Source organism: Sus scrofa, chromosome 7 (assembly GCF_054392235.1).
Source record: "Sus scrofa isolate SSC_HxYL_T2T_F1_AM1 chromosome 7, Sscrofa_HxYL_maternal_Yorkshire_Landrace_v2.0, whole genome shotgun sequence".
NCBI classification, from domain to species: Eukaryota; Metazoa; Chordata; class Mammalia; order Artiodactyla; family Suidae; genus Sus; species Sus scrofa.
This window is the reverse complement of record NC_139389.1, coordinates 114,923,189-114,944,678: the sequence shown is the minus strand read 5'-3', so window position 1 is coordinate 114,944,678 and position 21,490 is coordinate 114,923,189. Positions and strand designations below refer to the sequence as shown.

General features: G+C 36.4%; 1 protein-coding gene across 5 annotated transcripts in view; it reads right to left on the bottom strand.

Annotated features, from left to right (window-relative positions):
- The window catches only part of TSHR (thyroid stimulating hormone receptor), a 157,676-nt gene that overhangs the window by 65,808 nt on the left and 70,378 nt on the right, over positions 1–21,490 (bottom strand). For 3 of the 5 annotated variants that reach the window (XM_021098307.2, XM_084966753.1, NM_214297.1), the window contains 2 exon segments: positions 12,303–12,374; positions 6,561–6,635 (listed from right to left, as the gene is read on the bottom strand). In XM_021098307.2, the coding sequence (XP_020953966.2) occupies positions 6,561–6,635; positions 12,303–12,374 (147 nt within the window). 5 annotated transcript variants of the gene reach the window in all.

Genomic DNA, 21,490 nt, shown 5'->3' with positions numbered 1-21,490 from the left:
CAGTCTATTTACTAAATCACATGGCCAAAAAAGGGCAGGGGGAGGAGAGGTGAGGAAGGAAACACACCATGAACAATAAATAACATTATCTTCTTTAACTGCTGGTGTTCTCCCCGAGGCTTTTCAATAAGTGCTGGCAATAGGCATTGACTTTTGAAGTCAATATTAACAACTACCCTTGCAGTAAATCCACCATGGTGAAGAGCAGTTTCCTAAATAAATCAGAGGCTTTAATTCTGGGCTCAAGAATCCCAGAAAAGTTTGATGGCACTATGTGGTTTACGTATTAAACAGATCATTCTGTATTGATGTTTGGCACCCAAAGTCTTCATTATCCTTTATGCTGACTGGAACCATTTGCAGATAATAACGTTGGATATATAGTAGGAACCTCTGAAGAATGCAAGATGCATTATTCTCTTATTTTCTAAGATAACAGATTCTTAATATCTTATGTATATAAAGAAAATTATCTTCTTAAAAATCCATTTTCAAATTGATCTTCCTTTTAGTCTTTGTATTTAATAGTTTCCTTTGTTCTAGGAAGTTAACACTTTCAGAGAGGGAAAATTGGTATTTATAAGAGAAATGTGAATACTAAGAATCTTTATGAGAAAAGGGCTGTAATAAAAACAAAAGAGTTGCTTTTAAGAGCTTCAGGGTTTTACAGAGCTTTATTACAAATTAGTTGCCTTGATTTTGTTGGTGTGTGGGGCAGAGAAGCAAAATAATATGATAAATGAACATTATATTTGGAGTCTAGAGATTTGGTTTTGAATTTTAACTGTTGTTCTTACTGAACTGAATTCTCAGTTTTCTTGGGTATTGTTCTACTTTCTTTGGTTTTAATTCACTGTTCCTTTCTAACATTATTGTGAAATTCATTTCTATATAAAATGAATCATTTCCAGCCTTCTTTTCTAATAGATAAATTGTCTTTGGGGTCTGATTTTAATTGTATTCTACATGTTTTGATTTGTAATATTTTTATTGGCATTTAGTTAAAATGATTTTCTAATACCTGTTGTGATTCCTGTTTGGATCCATGATTATTTAGAAGTGTACTGCTTACTGGTCAGAAAACATGTTTGATTTTATTTAATTCTTTTGTAAGCTACTGACACTTGTTTTCATCACACTGCATACAGTCAATTTTAATAAATGTTCCATGTGTCCTTGAAAAGAATATATATTCTGTAATTAGATATAGTATTTTAAATAAGTCTTAGTGTTAAGTTTGTAAATTACATCATTCAAATCTTCCATGCTTATTAATTTTGTATCAATATTATTATTTACTTTTTTGGTATGCATGTTCTGTCAGATAAAGCTATATTAAAACAATTCCACACTATAATTATGGATTTATCTATTTTATTTTGTTAGTTCTGTCACTTTCTGCTTTATAAGATTTGAAGCTTTGCTCTTATAGATTTTCAAATTTAGAATCGTTTTATCTTTTTGGTATAGTAATCCTTTTTTATCATAATAAAATTCCTCTTTTTGTATATAGCAAAGCTTCATGCTTTATATATTGTTATATCAGTTGTCTCCTGGTTACTATTTGCATGTTAATATTTTTATCCTTATGCTTTCAATTTTTCTATATTACTATATTTAAAGTGTGTGTAAGCAGCATACAGGTTGAAATTTTTTCTATGTCACAAGTGGAAATTCCATATTCTACTGTGGCATATGGAAGTTCCCACGCTAGGAACTGAATCTGAGTCACATCCTTAGCCCATTGAGCTAGGCCAGGGATTGAACTGGTGCCTCCACAGTGACTGAAGTCACTGCAGTCAGGTTCTTAACCCACTTTGCCATAGCAGGAACTCCCAAATCTTTGTATTTTAATTGAAGTTTTTAGTCCTTTTATGTACTTAATGTAAATACTGTTTATTTGGGGTTAAATCCACTGTCTGTTCCAGCAATTCTTTATTTCTTCTAATTTCTTGCCCTTTTTGTATTAATTTTATTATTCCACTCATAATTCCTATTAGCTTGTTTTTTATCTATTCTTTTACAATTATTTCAGTTGCCCTATGTATTAAAATATTTATTCATTATTTATAAAAATCTAAGTTGGTACTGTTACCATTTCTCAGACAATTCAAGGACCTTTAAATGCATGAATACTATTTAAAATCCTCCCATTATTTGTTTGCTATTGTGTATACAAGCAGTCCTTGCTTTGCATGGTTCCCATATGCTTGAAGTTCAGTTAATATTATTTAGTTGTTTAAATAATAATTGGCCTGACAGCATGATTCAAGTTTCAGTTACCACAATATATTAAATGTGAGTTTTGCATAAAGGACAAACTCTACTGCCAGCTTTTCAATCCATGCATCACCATGTAAATAACAGGGGCATATCACAAGAGATGATCAATTATACCACTTATTTCAAAGTCATTGGTGACTGGTCACTGAGCATCTGTTATTAAGGTCATGCACAAATAAAGTCTGCAAGTTTGTAGTTGTGTTTCCTGTATGACTCTCAGTGATAATAAACCCACATAACATTTTATAAAAGTAGGTAGTTGAAAGAGGGAACTGACCAACAAAGATGGGAGTGCAGCAAAGGAACAATGTTGTAGTGCTGGAAATGAAATTTCAATAATTGTAAATGGAGTCATAGAAGAAATAGCTGACCATGGGGATGTCCATACTGCCACCATTTGAGAGACTCTGGACATTTAGTAAGAGGAATTTAGTGAAGGCTCATTATGGACATAAATGCCAAAGGTGGTTGTGAATAAAAGAATAAAGATGTCCCAAAGAAATAATGCTGGTAAAAAAAATTCACATTAAAGAAATATTTTATCACTTTGAAAGAACAGAGGATTAGATATTAGAAGCTGATTCAGACCTAGAAAGGAGTATGACAATTTGCCAAGACACCGACATGATACTCTTTTGTGAGTTATACAACATAGAGAAAAAGGCATATGCTCTTCAAACTGCTCTTGATAAGTTTTTACAAAGAAAGAAGATATTTTACTTCTGCATACTTGTAATGTTTAAAATTAGTTTGCTAAAAATATTAGCAACTATAGCAAAACTATTTTTCCTTTCCTCATACATTTATACCCAATAGTAAGACAGAGTTTAATGTTTTGACAAGAATTTTTGTCACAAAAACATCGTATTTTTCATCAGTTAGTAAGATTGCTTTACACAGTTTCAGCACGCACAGTTTTATGATCTAGCACTATCAGGCAGAGCAAAGGCCGTCTGTATTTTAAACCACATAAGACATTTATTTTATTTTGTTTTGTACAGTCAAGATTAATTTCTATTTAGCTTTTCTTTTGCTTTTCATTTCCTCCTGTACCTCTGTGCTACCATGAATTATTGTTTTCCTTTTGCCTTAATAATTCCCTTTTCCAGTTTCTTTAATAAAAACCTAGTAGTGATGGATCTTCTCAATTTTCATTTGCTTGAAATGTGTTTCTTCTGTCTTCAATTTCAAAGACTCTTTCTGTTAGGTTAGCAGATATTTGTTTTATTGTTCTTTTTGCAGATATCTTTCTGTTACTTTATGGATTCTATCACTTCTGTTGAAAAGTCAGCTTTCAGTCTTATTGCTACTTCTTTGAAGGTATGTATTTCCACCACCCTCACCTTCACTGCTCTTTATGATTTTCTCTTTGATTTTCAGCACTTTTACTATGACGAGCCTTGATGTGGTTTTCTTTGTTTTTTATTTTTTTTGGAGTTTGCAGTACTCCTTACATCTGGAACTTGATGTCTCTTACAAATTTTGGAAAAGTTTCTTCAAATATTGCTTTCATTGTCTTTTCTTTTCCCTGAGATCCAATTATAGGTATGTTAGACTTTTCACTGTGCCACGTATTTCTTTTTCTCTCTATGCTTCAGGTTGGATAAATTCTTGACCTAGTTTCTAGATTACTAATTTTCTTTTGATCTATGTGTAATCTGTTGTTAAACTCTGTATTTAAGCTTTATTTTAGTTATTGAATTTCTAAGTTCTAGAGTTTCCATTTGGTCCATTTAAAAATAGTTTCCAATTCTATTATAAAATTCTGTCTTGCCAATTCAATTTTTTTTTTTTTTTTTTTTGCCATTTTAGGGACACACCCGCACCATATGGAGGTTCCCAGGCCAAGGGTCCAATTAGAGCTGCAGCCACCGGCCTACGCCACAGCCACAATAACGCAGGATCCAAGCTGTTTGCGACCTACACCACAGCTCATGGCAATGCCAGATCCTTAACCCACTGAGCAAGGCCAGGGATCCAACCGCCATCCTTGTGGCTGCCAGTCAAGTTTGCTAACCACTGAGCCACGATGGGAACTCCAATTTTTGAATGCATTAATTATAGTTATTTTAAAGTCTGTGTCTACTAACTCCAAAATTTAAATCTCCTATGGATCATTTTCTATTTTCTTCTCTTGATTTTTGAGATAAATTCTCTATTTTTTATGCTTGGTTATCTTTTATTGATTCAAAGCTGGGCTTCAGTCTTTGTTAGGACTGATCTATTTCCCATTATCCCATACTTCTAGGATGAAGCTCTTTGGGGGAATCCCGGCTAAAGTCCTTAGGTGTTTACTAAGAATCATCTCCTTAATAAGCCTTGAACTTCAGTCTTTATTTCCCTCTCTCTATGAGACTGCATAAACCCCAGTCAGACTCTTAGCCTCTTAGCTGTTGTTTACCATTCAGAAAATACTTCAGGAGGAAAACAATCAAATGTTGTTTTGGGGTTTGCTTCAATCCCCTCAAGTTCTTGCTGCCTTCATAACTCTCAAATACGTTTAAACAGATTTTTTCTCAGCTCCTCTAGCTGTTCTCAGACAGATGGTTGACCTAATAATGTCTGCTAGCTAGCCTATCATAACTGGAGGCAACTTTCTGAGCCTCAGTGTCTTGAAGGCAGCATACTACAGTGCATAGGAAAAGTATATTTGTGTCAGATATTTATGACATAAAAATTCTGGCCCTATCCCTTAGTAACTGTATGACCTAGAATAACATATTTAGTCTCTCTACATTTGTTTTTCTTAAATAAATAATGCAAATGATAATCTCTACTTCAGTGGTTATTTATTAAAGGTTAAATAAATAAAGTACATAAAATGTTCAGCATAATGTCTAGACCCTACTAAGTATTTATAGATGATAGGTATTTTTGTTTCTTCACCAAGAAAGGAGAGTTAGAGAGTTCCCATTGTGGCTCAGTGGGTTAAAAACCCAACTAATATCCATGAGGCTGCAGGTTTGATCCCTGGCCTTGATCAGTGGGTTAAAGTATCTGGCATTGCTGCAAGCTGTGCTATAGGTCACAGATGTGGCTTGGATCTGGCGTTGCTGTGGCTGTGGGATAGGCCAGCAGCTGCAGCTCCAATTTGACCACTAGCCTGGGAACTTCATATACCGCAGGTATGGCACTAAAAAAGAAAAAAAAAAAAAAAAAACCACGGGAAAGAAGGACGGAAGGAAGAAAGAAAGAAAGAAAGTAAGAAAGAAGGAAGAAAGAGGACTTAATATTTCATAATACATGGCTGCTTAAAAAAATGTAGTGTTATTATTTATATAAAACTTTTTATAGATTGTAAATGAAAACAGAATAATTATGAAGTATATTGACTGATTTTTATGTGGTAGGCATTGTGCTAAATGCATGATGTCATTCAATATTTATAATAAGCACATTAAGTTGGAACTCTTATAACTATTATTTTATAAATGAGGTAACCGAGGTTAGGAAAGATTACATAATTTGTCCAAAGTTAGATAATGAGATTGCCAAGTCCTAACCACTAGACCACCAGGGGACATCAAAGCTAGATAATGGTAAGCAAAGAAACCAGGGTTTTAAACCCAGCTCTGACCAACTCCAAAGCCAGAGCTCTTAACTCTACTCCTCTTCTAGTCTCAGAAGGCTATATTTCTCTTTAATGATTGAGGGAAAATGTTACTTTTTGAAAAACTAGCACAGGCCCTAAAATCCAGTAGGTAGTTAGTAAATATTTATTGACTCACTGACATCATACCAATAAAATCTGCTGACACGGTAGTAACAGAAAGAAATGACAATTCAAGAAGAGGACTTCTAAGTTGGTTTTTAACTTCTAACCATGGGCGTGACAATTTGGATGAATTTAACATGAACTGAGAGGGAGAACAAGATAAGAATTTAAGGAGTTCCCATTATGGCTCAGAGGTAACAAATCTGACTACTGTCCATGAGGATGTGGGTTGGATCCGTGGCCTTAGTGAGTTAAGGATCCAGCATAGCTTGAGCTATGGTATAGATCACAGATGTGTCTGGGATTCCACGTGCTGTGGCTGTGTTTTAAGCCAGCAGCTGCAGCTCTGATTAGACCCCCTAGCCTGGGAACTTCCACATGCCATAGGTGTAGCCCTAAAAGAAAGCAATAAATAAATAAAATAAAATAAAGAATTTAATCATAAACAGAAATTCTGACCCATGTTCTAGAAACCAGCTATTATTACCATCTGGAGCCCCAAAAATTATCAATCAAGAATGGCTGTGGCTTGGATCTGTGCTTTACTTTTCATTGTACTTACATGTGAGTCATTTTGCTCAAATTGTAGAAGGACTGTGATTCCAGCTGCTGTAGAGTTGCATCTATTGACAGGTAGCTGAACATCACAAAAACATAAGACAAAGCAGAAAGTTAGTAGGGTTATGAACTCCTAATGTACTATTAATTTTGATGTAATTTCTTTGTTACGGGGCTTCCCAGATCATGCAACATGCACAACCCTCACGGTTTCTCCATAATTATGTTAAAAGTATTGACTACTTCTTTTCAGACCCTGTGATATCTAAAAGTTCCTCCACTACATTAGTCCTATGCATCCTAAAAGAAACCTGAAGGATGATACTTCCTTTAGAAGCTTTCCTCAAATTTCCTGAATAGATCAATCAAATTCCCCATAGCATATTCCTCATGGCATCATGAACTTCTCCTTCTGCTAATTATCACAGTGAAACTTTGCAACTGCTTGGATGATATTGGATTTATGTTGTCTCATTAGACTGCCAGTTCTCTGAAATGGAGAACTGTTTCTGGTGAACACTGAATTTTGAATACCTTTCATACTGCTTGGCATGTAGTAGACTTCCAATAAATACGTGTTAAATGAATGAATAGGTGAGTTACTCGAAATAGCAGAAAATGAAAGACATGAGAAAAGAATACATGAATGAAGAAGAGGCATTTTTAAAGGAGTACCTAATAGCATGAGATGAGCGATGCAGTTGTAAAGAAGATGAAGAGAAAGCCACAGTTCTCCAGTGGACCGTTCCATGGAGTGGTAAATATATATTCTCTCAGGACTTCATTTCTTGATTTTATGAGGTTGAAAATTCAAGGTTTGTTTTGAACTTTGTAAGTGAAAGGTAACACAAAAGTTTTAAGTACTAAAAAGGAGAAAAGAGGAACTTGGCTAAATTACAACTTAGTGAGAATTCATAAGGGGTAATGTTTCAAATTGTCCCCTTAAATTCCATCTTGTAATAAGGAGGACCAATGCAGCCAAATTCAATGACTTCTTTTTACTGAGAGGCATTTCTATAACATTAGATTAATGATTAACAGACGGGGTCCACCTGTAGCCATAGCAGAGCTTCTCAACCCTGGCCATACAACTGAACTCTCTGGGAGGCTTTTAAAACATAAGATGTCCAAGGATACTTAATCAAGAGTATATGTGGAATGGGGCAAGCACTTTTATTTTTAAAAGGCTTCCCAGATGATTCTAATGTGCAGGCAGAGTTAAGAACTAATGGCCTATAGTCTGAATTGAATATGCCAGCAAAATATTTTCATTAATAAAATGTTTATAAGAGGAGTGCTGACTGTTCCACTTGCATTTTTATCTTGGGTATTGTGGGTGTTCTAGAGGTTCTGTGATTTCTGTTTTGAATTATCTCTGAACAATTATCCTTTGATTTACCAGGCCTCTCAAGCCACTGCCACTTGTGGATAACATTACGTAAATTATTTTGAGCCAAATAGCATATCTAACATAGAGGAAACAATGGAAGATGTTGAAAAGAATTAATTTATTGTGTAGAGATTGTGGGGATTTATAATGGATGAAGCTGAGCCATCTGAAGGACAAGATTAATTCCAAAAGCTGCACACTTGATTTCCTAACTTTGCATCATATCCATTGCTCTAAGTTTTCTCCTGTATTTCTCAGTTTAGGAGGTACAAAGCTTTCTTAAGGCTTTGGTGGGATAGTTACTCAGCACATGTCATAATAGCTGAAGTTCCAATTTCTCTAGCTGAATGATACTTCCTTAGAGGGATCTTATAGCTTAGTTGTGAAGACATCATGTAGGAACCATTTATTCAGTGGGATAAAAGCAATGATTCCCTGCTTGGTTATCCAATTTTTATAATCAGGAAAAATCAGATCCCACCTCTTCCTCGAATTTCTTTTTAAAAAGAAGACATGTAAATCTTATGTAATCACTAGAATAATCATATCATTTATCATCCAAAATAAGATATTTTTGTGAGTTAAAACAGGGTGCTATTAATAATTGTGCCAGAATGATAGGTGAGAATTTGTACTGTCCCAGGCAAACCCACCTGGTAAACTGTCTCTAGCTCCCTAGGTATGCCAGCTCTTTAACTATTATTCATATGTGTGTGCTTTCATTCAACAAATATCTATTGACCATTTACTGTATGTCAGTAAATGGGCATTAACCAACCAGACCCATTTCCTAGCTTCAAAGAATTCACAGTAGTGGGAGAAACAGACATGTAAATAGGATTAACATGTAGTGTAATAAATTCTCTTATTACATTCAGGGCACTCTTAACTCAGGATGGAGAATATAGGCAGAGTCTCCCTGGAGGGCCCCTCATCAGGACCTTCAAATCTGCCCAGATACCCTTAATATCTCAGTCAACCCTCCTTCTTTTATTGCCTATCATTTTATTTCAAACCTTCTTAAATTTCTAATTCTGCCAGCTCTACCTTAATATTAGTAGATAATCTTTTAATAATTTGTAGAAAAGACTGAAACCTTAACATGAGCATTCCTTGAATTCCCTTCAAATAAGCCTATTAATCCACTTGCACCTGCCCAATCTCTTACTACTACTACTTTCTTGTTATAGCATAAAAGGTGCCTATCTTCCTATAGAAGGTCAATCTCTCTATTTGGACCCCATTCCCTCCAGTGTCCTTAGGGAGCTCATGCTCTTTTTTTTTTTTTTTTTTTTTTTTTTTTTGTCTTTTTATGGCCACACCTGCAGCATATGGAAGTTCCCAGTTAAGGGACTAATCAGAGCTGCAGCTGCCAGCCTACACCACAGCCACAGCCATGCAGGATCAGAGCCACATCTGCAACCTATACCACAGCTCATGGATCCTTAACCCACTGAGTGAGGCCAGGAATCGAACCCATGTCCTCATGGATACTGGTCGGGTTCATTACCACTGAGCCACAACAGGAACTCCAGGGATCTCATGCTCTTAAAATTGTTCTTTCTTCAGTTTTTTTTTAGCCTCTTCCTTTCTAGGGATGCCTTTCCTGATAGTTACTTCTACGTGACTCTCAAGCCTCAATCTCTACCCAAATCTCTCCTGAGTGCCCTTACATGCCCAGAATTTCCAGTTCTCCTTCTTTACTTTGATTTTTCCTTTTTACCATATCCATATTCCCTCCTGAATTAATATTTATTTATTTGTTATATTTTTGGTCTCTTGTGTGTTTCTTTTCGTTCAAATGTAGAGTCCACAGAAACATGGGTCTTTGTCCATTTGTTCCCGGAGCTCTTGGAACAATGATTGATATATACTAGGGACTGAATAAATATTTCTTGCATGAATGAGTGAAAAAATTATATCTCCATGTCTACTAGACATAGATGCTTGAGGCCTCGAGGGCACCGCAAATGCTGTGTGCCTCAAATTGAATTCCTAATGTACGTCCTGCCCCTTCCCAGCAGATGCACAGAAAACTTCTTTCCCTTGGCAAGTGGGCTCATCAACCACACAGGTGTCCTAGTCAGAAACTGCAGTGAAATTCTCCATCTCCCTCTACCTCCAAATTAACTAACTTTTCAGTTTGTCAGTTTTCCCTTATTTCTCAAACCTGGCCACTTTTTCTTTATTCCCACTCAGTCATCACCATTCAATTTGCCATCCCTTCCCCTGGGGCACTGCATCAATCTCCCCAGTATCTTCCGGTCTCCAGTCTTACTCTATTCTCACCCCTTCTCCACCGCACAGCCAGGAACTCTTTCTAAAACATCTCATATATCACCTCCCTGCTAATAATCATTCAGTTACTTGGTCCTTATGAAAAATTTCAAACTGCTTCAAACGATTCACCAGGCCCTGTACTCCTTACCTCCCAGTTTTATTTTTCTCTACTCTTCCCATTCCCAGCCTAAGCTCCAGCCTCAACAAACTTATTTTTAATTTCACTGACAGCCCAGTCTTTTCTGCCTAAAACAATCTTTCCATCTTTTGGTTTTGGGCCAGATAATGCAGATTGCAAATTAGGCACCGTTCCCTCCAGGAAACCTGACCACAACCCTTATCTAAGTAACAGACCTCTCATATGAGTTCCCATGGCAACCTAGAACTGACACTATTATAGCACTTATCACTATCTTAGGAAGGAAACCAAAGCTGCCATGAGTATTGTCCACTGTTTATGTGCCACACCTAGCAAAGTGCCAGACACAAAGAAGGGCTCAATAAATATTTGTTGAATGAACAAATGAATATAGCCAAGTAGAGATACCAAATAGGCAACTGTATGAGGGAGACCAGGGAAAAGAAAGGGCTATAGCAGATTTTGAGGCTTTTAGCTTATAGGCCACTAAGTGGTGGGACTGTTAAAAGAAAGAGTAGAGAGAAAATAGTTTAGGAGGAGGGGGATGAGTTTATTTTTGTTTATTTTTTATAATTTTTATTTTTTCCATTATAGCTGGTTTACAGTGTTCTGTCAATTTTCTACTGTACAGCAAGGTGACCCAGTTACATACATGTGTACATTCTTTTTTCTCACATTGTCATGGATGAGTTTATTTTGGATATGCTGTTTCAAGTGCCTGTAGGACCCGAAGGTGTGACACGAAGTGGAAGGAAGTATGTAATACAGGCCGGAATTGTTGGAAGAACTTAGGGCTACAGATACTCCTTTAGGAAGTGGTGTACTATGAAAGAGAAGAGCCAGTGGGATGGGAGAGGAGAATATAAAGGAACTAGGACAAAATAAGGAACCGAATGATATTAAGGAATTCAATGACATGAAATAGAAGTTAGGAAAGAGAGGAGAAAGAGTAGCCAGGGTAAGATGTTAGAAAGAGGGAGGAGAGGGCAACATCAAGGGAACAGAGGAGGCAAGAATGAAAAAGGATGGGCTAGTAGGAAAAAAAAAACTGCAGAGATGTTCAGCTGGGATGCTTTCTCAGTCTCAGCAGCACTGGCATTTTGGACTAGATAATTCTTTGTTGTGGGAGGGTGACCTGTGTCTGGTAGGATCTTTAACCGATCCTTCACCTCTATCCCTTAGATGTCAATAGCATTTCTCTCTCTAGTTGTGACAACCAAAAACATTAAATGCCCCTGAAATAACACAATAGATACTCAGTAAATGGGCACAAAATGCATACATTTAGCCAGAAATCACACAGGCTGCTCCTGGTGGTATTGTCATTGGTGTGTCTGAATTATCTGTGTTGCTCGTCAGACTCAGCTAAGTGAAATAAAGACCTGGTTCATTTGATACACATTCGCTCTTGTCAATGCAACACGGAATCCCTTTTACCTCCCCATTCTTGAGTGTAGCAATTTGGTTTTCTATGATTTAGAATTATTTTTAATTTTTTTAAGTGAGAATTCTGACATTTTTGGCTACATTTATGACATAATATAAACATTTGTACCCGTCGTGAAAAGAGAATCAAGAATTGGTAACTAGGATAGATTAGAGATAGATAGATAAATCTGTTTACTGGAGAAATTCCTGATTAAGGTTTTGCTCCATCTTAAAGTATATTAAAATATCTCGAGAATTATTAAATTCTTAAGGTTAAAGGAATTTAAATTTACTTCAGGTTTAAAAATCATTTAGGAATTATGGGTGAAGATGTAGCAAAACCAAATAAAACATCTTGTACATAAACTTCATACGTATTGGAAATATAGATGTCATTGACTTGTTCAAGTGAAATATGTAATAATTTTTCTTGATAGAGAACATTTAAAAACTAAAATGTTACAATTTAAAGCTTATATTAAAAAAGCTTATATTAAAAAATGACTTACATCCTGGAAATATTGGGCAGATTTGAAAATGCACGACTGGGGATGGTTTTCAGATGAGTCTCTATAAACTTTCTATGAAAATAATAGTTACACAATTAGAGTTTAAATCATCAGACTTTTCTAGTAATCCATCTTAATTATACAGAACACATTATTAGAAGCATGACAGTCCTTACAATATGTATTTTACTATATATAATCAACAAAAATAATATTCAATGTAAAGCAAACCATTTCCCCCCCACAAACAAGAATTGAGAGTAAGATTCAAATGCAGAAAATAAATGTTCAAACTGAAGTAGCAGTAGACTGGGATGCCTTATATAACATCATATTCAATTTGTTAGACGTGTAACATAATATATTCATAAATCTATTCGATTACTGAATGCATTGTCAGAGGAAATATTTTGAAATACCACCAGAGTATGTTAAGAATGTATTGAGGATTAAATGCACTGTGTATAACTTAAAGATTAAAACAGTAGTATGATTATAACCCTCCCCCCCCCAACTTTGATCTTATCATCAACTTGCTGCAGTTTGGAAATACATAATTGACAATGAGTTAATTCTTCTCAGGATCATGATATCTTTGTTGCATATGCAACCTAAAGGTTGTGGCTTTTCTTCCAGTTTGCCTTTTTTTTTTTTTCCAGATATTTCTCAGAAGGCTAATTTTCCTCATGTAATGAGACATCTTTATGCATTCCAGTCTGCCTCTCTACCTAGATGCTCAATTTTTTACTTCCTTTCTTTGTTATAGCAGCTCTTGAATAGAATTCTGTATGGATAAAGTTGTACCTACTGTCCTAACTCACTATGCAAAAAGCCGTTGCCTCACCATGCTTATCATCTTCTCCAGGGGTCTGTTTTTGCCTTTCAAACGTTAGTAATTATACATTGTGCATTTACTACCTTTTAAATTCCACACATAAGTGAAATCATATGGGATTTGTCTCTCACTCTCTGACTTATTTCACTTAGCATAATACATTCAGGGTCCATCCATGCTGTTGCAAATGGCAAGACTGCCTTGTTTTTAAAGGGTGAATGGTATTCCATTGCGGTGTATATATACTACAGCTTCATTATCCATTCACCCACTGCCAGTGCTTAGACTGCTTCCATATCTTGGCTGTTGTAAATAATGCTGTAATAAACATAGGAGTGCACATACCTTTTAGAGTTAGTATTTCTGTTTCCTTTCAATAAATATCAGAAGTACAATTGCTAGATTGTATGGTAGTTTTTTTGTTTTTTTATTTTTTTGTCTTTTTAGGGCCACACCCATGGCATATGGAAGTTCCCACACTAGGGTTCAAATTGGAGCTGCAGTTGCCAGCCCACGCCACAGCAATGTGGGATCTGAGCCATATCTGTAACCTACGCCAAAGCTCATGGCAATGCCAGATCCTTAATCCCCTGATTGAGGCCAGGTATTGAACCCGTGTCCTCATGGATACTAGTCAGGTATGTTTTCTGCTGAGCCAAAAGGGGAACTCTGAATATCCACACATAACTTTATAGTTGGTTCCACATCCCCAGATTTAAGCAACCAGTGTTGGATTATGTAGTATTGTAGTATCTGCAATAGAAGAAAATCTACATATGAATGGACCCATGCAGCTGTTCTCTTTGATACCAGAGCGATGATATGTTCATGGTAGTCAAAGAATGAACTCTGAGAACACACAGGCAGCAAGCAAGCAAAGTCTTTATTAAAGGAAGGCAAATAGCTCCCAGGGCTGCTGGGAAGGGGGAGAAAAGCCCCCTTTCTCTATTGTCCTATAGGGGTTTTTACTCCTTAAAGATGGGGGGGGGTACCAACGTGGGGTCCAGAAAGATGTGGTTTTCTCCTATTGGGCCTTGTTCGATTGCCTATATCAGTCCTTGTCCAATAGGATCTTAGAGGTGAAAACGTCCTGCAAGTCTCATAGTTTCTTTGCCCTTTTCTTCCCATAAACTGAGTCACAGGGGATTAGGGATTACTGTCCATCTGGTATAGGTACACTCCCTATAGTAAACAAGGCCCATGGGGATGTTAATCAATGGCCATATCAAAGAAGGCATCGAAGCCACAAATGTTAATCAATGGCCATATCAAAGAAGGCATGGAAGCCCATGCTCCTACACTGACTACCTGAGTTAATATTCTGCCTCACTTTTACCCAGTACATCAGGTCTATCAAGAAATATATCTGTAACTTGGAGTTCCTGTCATGGCGCAGTGGAAATGAATCCAACTAGGAACCATGAGGTTTCAGGTTTGATCCCTGGCCTTGCTTGGTGGGTTAAGGATCCGGTGTTACAGTGAGCTGTGGTGTAGGTTGCAGATGCAGCTCGGATCCCCATTTGCTGTGGCTGTGGTGTAGGCTGGCAGCTGTAGCTCTGACTGGACCCCTAGCCTGGGAACCTCCATATGCCATGGGTGTAGCCCTAAAAAACAAAAAAACAAAAAAAAAAAAAAAGAAAGAAAGAAAAGAAATATATCTGTAACTTGCCTAATCAAAGCCTCATCAGGGCCAAATTAATTTATAAAAAGACCCATTAACTTGGAGGCAGAATGAGGTGATGTGAATGACAAAAGATTGTTAGCTCTTTGCAACCACTGGTGATTCAATGTAAAGTGCAATGTGCCTTAATGTAATTCCAGAAATTGAGTCCTTAAATTACCTGCATTTCCTCACAGGTCTCCCACTTACATTTCCATAACTGGATTGATTAAAAGCCTATTAGTACAGATCCAAGATTCTGAAGTTAAAAAGAAATGAGAATAACAACTTGTTTGGCTAAAATCTCCCAAATAATTGGGCCATGCCAAAGGAAGACAAAGGATAAGATATACACCTGTTGGGTATCACCTGAAGAGACAGAGTTTCTTTTCTTCCCCCCAGAGTATAGATTTTTTTTAGTATTTTACTTAAACAGATACACACGAATCAGATATACAGATAAATATTATTTTTCAAAGCACTCATGTTGTCACCCTGGGAAAATAAACCCAATTTCTAAGAATGTTGCTATTTCCCAAAAATACTTTTGGAACTGACCTCTGACCTCTCCAGTTACAAGTTTATAAGGAAACTAGACTCATTAGGCTCATACCTTAATTTTGATTAAAAACAGCATACCTTAGTATGAAAATAGTGCCATAAGTCAATAAAATTGATGAACATTGCTTCCCTCAAATGGAAATATATAAGGACAGATAATTCTCAAAATATATAAGGACAGGTAATTCTCAAAAGACAAGTATAAATGACCAGTAAACATAGGACAAGATGTTCAACCAAATATGGTCAAAGAATGCAAATTAAAATCACAAGAAAACACTTTTCATCTATCAGACGGACAAATATTTTTAAAGATTGGCAACATCCTGGAATAGCAAGGGTGGGGGTAAGGAATACTTTCATGAATTACTGGTGATAGTGTAACTTGGTACAATTTTTCTGGAAGGCAGTTAACAATACATCTCAAAATATTATCTAGGCATATCCCTGATCCGGATACCACACTTTTAAGAGTTTACTCCAAGAAAATAATTCTTATTCTACAAATTCTTTTTCTAAGAAGAGCATATGGCCAAGTGTACAAACAGCTAGCAACTAGGATGAGAGTTTCTTAAGCTTACTTTAGAGCATGTCCTAAGGCATAGATCAGGAGGCCATACTTATCTAAGACTGTACACACTGCTTGTTGGTAATGTGGACCTGATTTGTAACTTTCACCAGCTAAAAATATTTGGCTTTATTCTGTCTTCAAAAGTAAAGAACCTATATTTAGTTTAAAGAAAATTAGACTAACCGTGGTTCCTATAACGTTTGACTTGGAACAGAGCTAGCTTCTAAATGCAATTTAATCGCCTTTGGGTTAAAAGTTCAAATAATGTTCATATCGTTTCCCAATACACGATTTGCTGAAATTTGTAATATATGTCCCCTGGATTCTCTCTCACACATAAACACATACACACTCTAAGTCAGCACAAAGATCTTTTTCCTAATATTGAGTTAGCTGGAGTTGATGGAGTTCAGGACACACTCTCCCAAAACACGTTGTGTTGGCGTGTTGAATATTTTAAGCTGGAGGAATTTGAGAAGCAGCAGGTGTAGGAAGGATTCTTTGACCTCCCCCACCACCCACCCTTTACCCTCTGAAGCAAGTTATAAGACCCTCACATGAGTGGTGCCCTCCCTAAACCCAGAGGAAAGGAGCAGCCTTTTCTCCGAAGACAGAGGGATGCTGATAGGATTCTGAATGAACAGACCTTGCTGTTTTCCCTGGCTTACTATTCTTAGCTCATACCCTTTTTATTTCCTCCCACATTCTCCCACCACTTTCCACTCTTCATTAAACCTAACAGAAAAATGCTCAGGTTTAATCACTTCTTCAAGTCTTCATTTCTTCACAAAGGCTCACAGATCATGAAAAACTTGCATTATACATGTGTAGCCTTTCCTCTTGCGACTCTGTATTTGGTTACAGAGCCCTAGCTGAGAATCTAGAGGGGTAGAAGGAAAAGATTTTTTTCCTTACCTACACAGCAGAATGTGTTTTTAAAGACAACGATGTTTGAAATGCTAACATTTTGCTTGATTCCACAAACAAGTTGCTCATTTCAGCCAGATTTCTCATCAAAGAAAGACATTTACATGAACAGACCAATAAGGATTATGTTTCTCAGAACAGCTGTCTTACTAAAGAAGATAAAATGTGATAAAATATGCACAAGAAGTCCTAAGCAAAAGTGAATGGGAAGAATGGCAGTGACCTAGCCTAAGATGAAAATAAATTATCTACTTATTGGATGAACTTAGTTAGTATCATGGTGATTATAATGCAGCCCGAGAAGAAAGACTGGTGTCAGTAAAGCTGAATGAATGAATTATCAGAATGGCAACTGATCATATCAATGACCAAATTGAATTCAGCAGCTTGTATCTTTTACCTGGATATAGTCATACTAATATATACATAATCTGGAAAAATAAAGTCATTAATGAGTTAAAAATATGTTTTTTACTTTTCATATAAATTCTCTTAGTTGCCACTCTCAAATTCACCACGCCTAGCTTTTAAAATGTTATTAGCCTGATTAACGTTAGGAAAACATTTAGGAAGAGTTTTCCCTCAAAACATCTATTTCCCTTCTAATAATGAGCATGACATCTAGCTAATTAAATAGTGAAAATTCCATGTTTATTTAAAGAGCCTCTGTTCCATTTTCCCCAATAGTTTTACTACAAGATGAGGATCTTGGAGATGAAGTTATGGTGATACACGGATGCCTTGCTGACCCCAGATACGTGAGCATTACCCCTTAAGGAGGTTTGGTGGTAGTTTTGTTAGGCAGTAATTTCATAATTAGAGCTAATCGATATGTTTATCATCAAGTTACTTCTCTTTTTTGTCCCCTAATCTAGAGACATGCAGCTGGATGGTCTATATTTTCAAACGCAGAACTTTATTCACAGAATCTTGTGACATTGTGATCACTGCTTTAAAAGCAAATGGAAGAGAAAAAAAGCACATGATTGTAATGATTTAGCCAAAATAGTTTATTTTACTTTCAGAATACATTTTGAATATTTGCAAAAAAGAAAAATGCATGTTTAAGAATATATTCTGACAAAAGCACTGGAAAAGCTTCAAGGTGTTGTGCTATTGTCCAAAGAATTAGCATCAAAATATATTTACTTTCTATGAAAATATAGCAGGTACTTAAGAGACAGGTGTTGTCTTTTTTTTTTTTTGTCTTTGATTGTTCAAAATAAGAAGGCAATGATTATTCTCTATAAAATATAATTTTAAAAAATCAGAGGAGTTTCCACTATGATGCAGTGGGTTAAGAATCTGACTGCAGCAGCTTGGGTCACTGCGGAGATACAGATTTGATTCCTGGCCCAATGTGATAGGTTACGGATCTGGTGTTGCCGCAGGTACAGCCATAAAAACAAACAAACAAACCCCAAAACTTCAGAACACTTACTTTATACAAATAGTATCAGTACTTACTATTTATTTATTTTTAAAATTTATTTATTTATTTTTTTATGGCCAGTCTGGCAGCATATGGAAGTTCATGGGCCAGGGGTCAAATTGGAGCTGCAGCTGCACCCCACACCACAGCCACAGCCACACCAGAACCAAGCTGCATCTGTGACCTACATCACAGCTTGTGGCAATGCTAGGTCCTTAACCCACTGAATGAGGCCAAGTTTTGAACCCACATCCTCACAGAGACAGCTAGGTCCTTAACCCACTGCACCTCAATTGGAACTCCAGAACTTCCTATTTATGACTAAGGAATCACATGTAATTCATTGGGAAAAAAGAATTTACAGCTATAGTTTCGTATCCTAAGTGGGGTATGTCCATTTAATAGTTAACGAGTTGGCTTTAAGATATGGAAACTCTAAGAGAGAATAAATATTTAAGCTCATGATGTAATTTAATTTATTTTTCTAAGACTTATTTAACCAAGAATGATCAGTGAGAATATGACTTAGAGTCAAATGTTTCCTTTGAGCTTTCCTGAGGCAAGGTTTATATTTCTCAAATACCTGCATTGGAAGCTATAATGCAGAAATAGAAATGCATGTGAAATGCCACTGATTGACTTGCAGATTTTGCCCAATAGGATCCAGTTTTAAGTACGGTCTTTTGTGTTCTCACAGTAACATGGGGGAAGGAAATGTGGTTAATGCTACTAAAGAGAGCAGACAGTTCGCTGTGTTTCAACAAGAACAGTTTGTGCAATTAATTTTTTCACGGTAATCTTGCGTGATAGTAGGCTCATTTCACTGAAATTTTATCAACCTGTAAATCCAATCAGCATTTCAACAGCTTGTGTTTTACAAGATTTCTGGAATCATACACACGTAGTTTGCGTGTAGGTATGTACATGTGGGGGCAGGTTTTAATTAATCAATGCTGCAGGTTTTCCACTACAGCCCTTACTTGAAATGTGAAGTATGAGCAAATGAGCCAGGCTGAGTCTCCTGAGTTGAGGATCCCTGCTGATCTTTGCCATGACTAAGCGGTGAGGTTCAGAAATACCAAACTTCCCACTGGTGTGTCCCATTCTTATCTTTTGGTAATCAGGCTAGGAATATTTTGTGATTCTGTACCAAGCTTGTTTGTTTAATATAGTCACCTGCATTTTAAGGACTCCTTTTTACTTTTTATTTTAAAAAATTATTTTAGGAGAAAGAGTATCTTTTGTTCAGAATTACATTAATTCTATTTTTAACAGCTTTGTGCAAGTATGATTGATACACAAAAGAACTACACATATTTAATGTATACAGGTTTTTTTGTTGTTTTTTTTTGTTTTTTGTTTTTTTTGTCTTTTTGCTATTTCTTTGGGCCGCTCCTGCGGCATATGGAGGTTCCCAGGCTAGGGGTCGAATCGGAGCTGTAGCCACTGGCCTACGCCAGAGCCACAGCAATGCAGGATCCGAGCCGCATCTGCAACCTACACCACAGCTCACGGCAACGCCAGATCGTTAACCCACTGAGCAAGGGCAGGGACTGAACCCGCAACCTCATGGTTCCTAGTCGGAATCGTTAACCACTGCGCCCCAACAGGAACTCCAATGTATACAGTTTGATGAGTTTAGACATATGCACCCTCATGGGTTTCATGCCCCCATGAAACCACAACAAGAAAGATAATATATCTATCACCTCCAAAAATTTCCTTATGTCCCTTTTTTGGTTTGTTTTTTCTTTGTTTTTGTGTGTAGTAAGAACACTTAACACGGCTCTACCTGCTTAAAGAAATTTTTAGTCAGCAATACATTACTGTTAACTAACTGTAGGCACTATTTGTAGAGTAGATCTCCAAGGGCTCCTTTTGATTAAATACCTGTGTCCATCAATCACCCGATATTTCATTGAGATATGCCAATGTGTAACACTGAAGGAACCAACATGACCATAAAAAGTACTGGAAAGTACAGGTAGTAGAAAAAGAGGGGATTGGTGCAAATAATTCAGATACTTATATATTGTGAAATTGTGGATTATAAACTGGACAATAATAATATGACATTTATAATTTCCCTGTTGCTTTTACTTTGCTGAGAAGAACTTCTCATTGGTGGATTTGTTTTATTAGTATGAAAAAAAATTTTTCTTAAACTCTGGTGAATTGTGAGAGAGTACAGCAAGCACAGGGATTAAAGTCAGGGATGGAGGAAAAAGGATCTTGCAGTCCAACATCTGGGACGCTTTACATATAAACTGTACTTTTAAGTATATAAAAAATATTAATCTGTACTATGTTGTATTTTCTGTTTTTGGTGGTAGGGTGGGATTTTAGTCAGTGTTGTTGCTAAATTACTTATAAATAATACAAAAATACCAGGTAATGCCCATAACACAAGGTGTGAAACTGCAATACTCAGACTCTGAAGGCAACTATGAGTCACTCTTATGTGACAAACAGTCTCTGTTTGAGCTTTAGTTTTTGTGAGCTGAGACTGAGAAACCCAAGCTATGGGCTGACAGGTCTGACTTACAGAAATTGTCCAGCCTATATCATCTGGGAGAGCATTTTCTACTCACAACACTTGGTTTAGGTCTCCAGATTTCAATATATTTATTTAATTTACTTTTATTTTATTACTTGGGATACTTTTTATATTATTTTTTTCACAAATATAATTTATATCCAATAAGATGCACAAATCTTAAATATCTCCTCATACACTTAAAGGTATGCAAGTATGTCAATGAAAAAATTAATCACTAGTCTAAGAAAGAAATAGAAAATTTTATTTGAGCCAATCTGAGGGTTATAACCCAGGAGACAGTCTCTCAGAGATCTCTGAGAACTGCTCCAATGAGGTAAAGAGGGAGGCTAATATATATGGGACTTTGGTGAAGGGGGTACATGCAATTGAGCACATATCTCAGTATAGAGTTGTTCAAGTGCAAGGAACAGACATCTTAGTTAATAGTTTTAGTACTTTTCTAAGTGTGGGAAGATGCAAGAATATGGGTTCAGAAAATTTTTCTCCTAAAAATATCTATCTGAAAGTCTGTTCTCCCAGTTCTCCTCGAGGACAGAGTGCCTCATCCTGAGCTTTGCTCTGAATTCCTTTCAACAGCACTGTATGTGAGCGACTGCTGTGGCTATGATTTATTCTTGTAGAACTGGATGGAGGGCAACATTC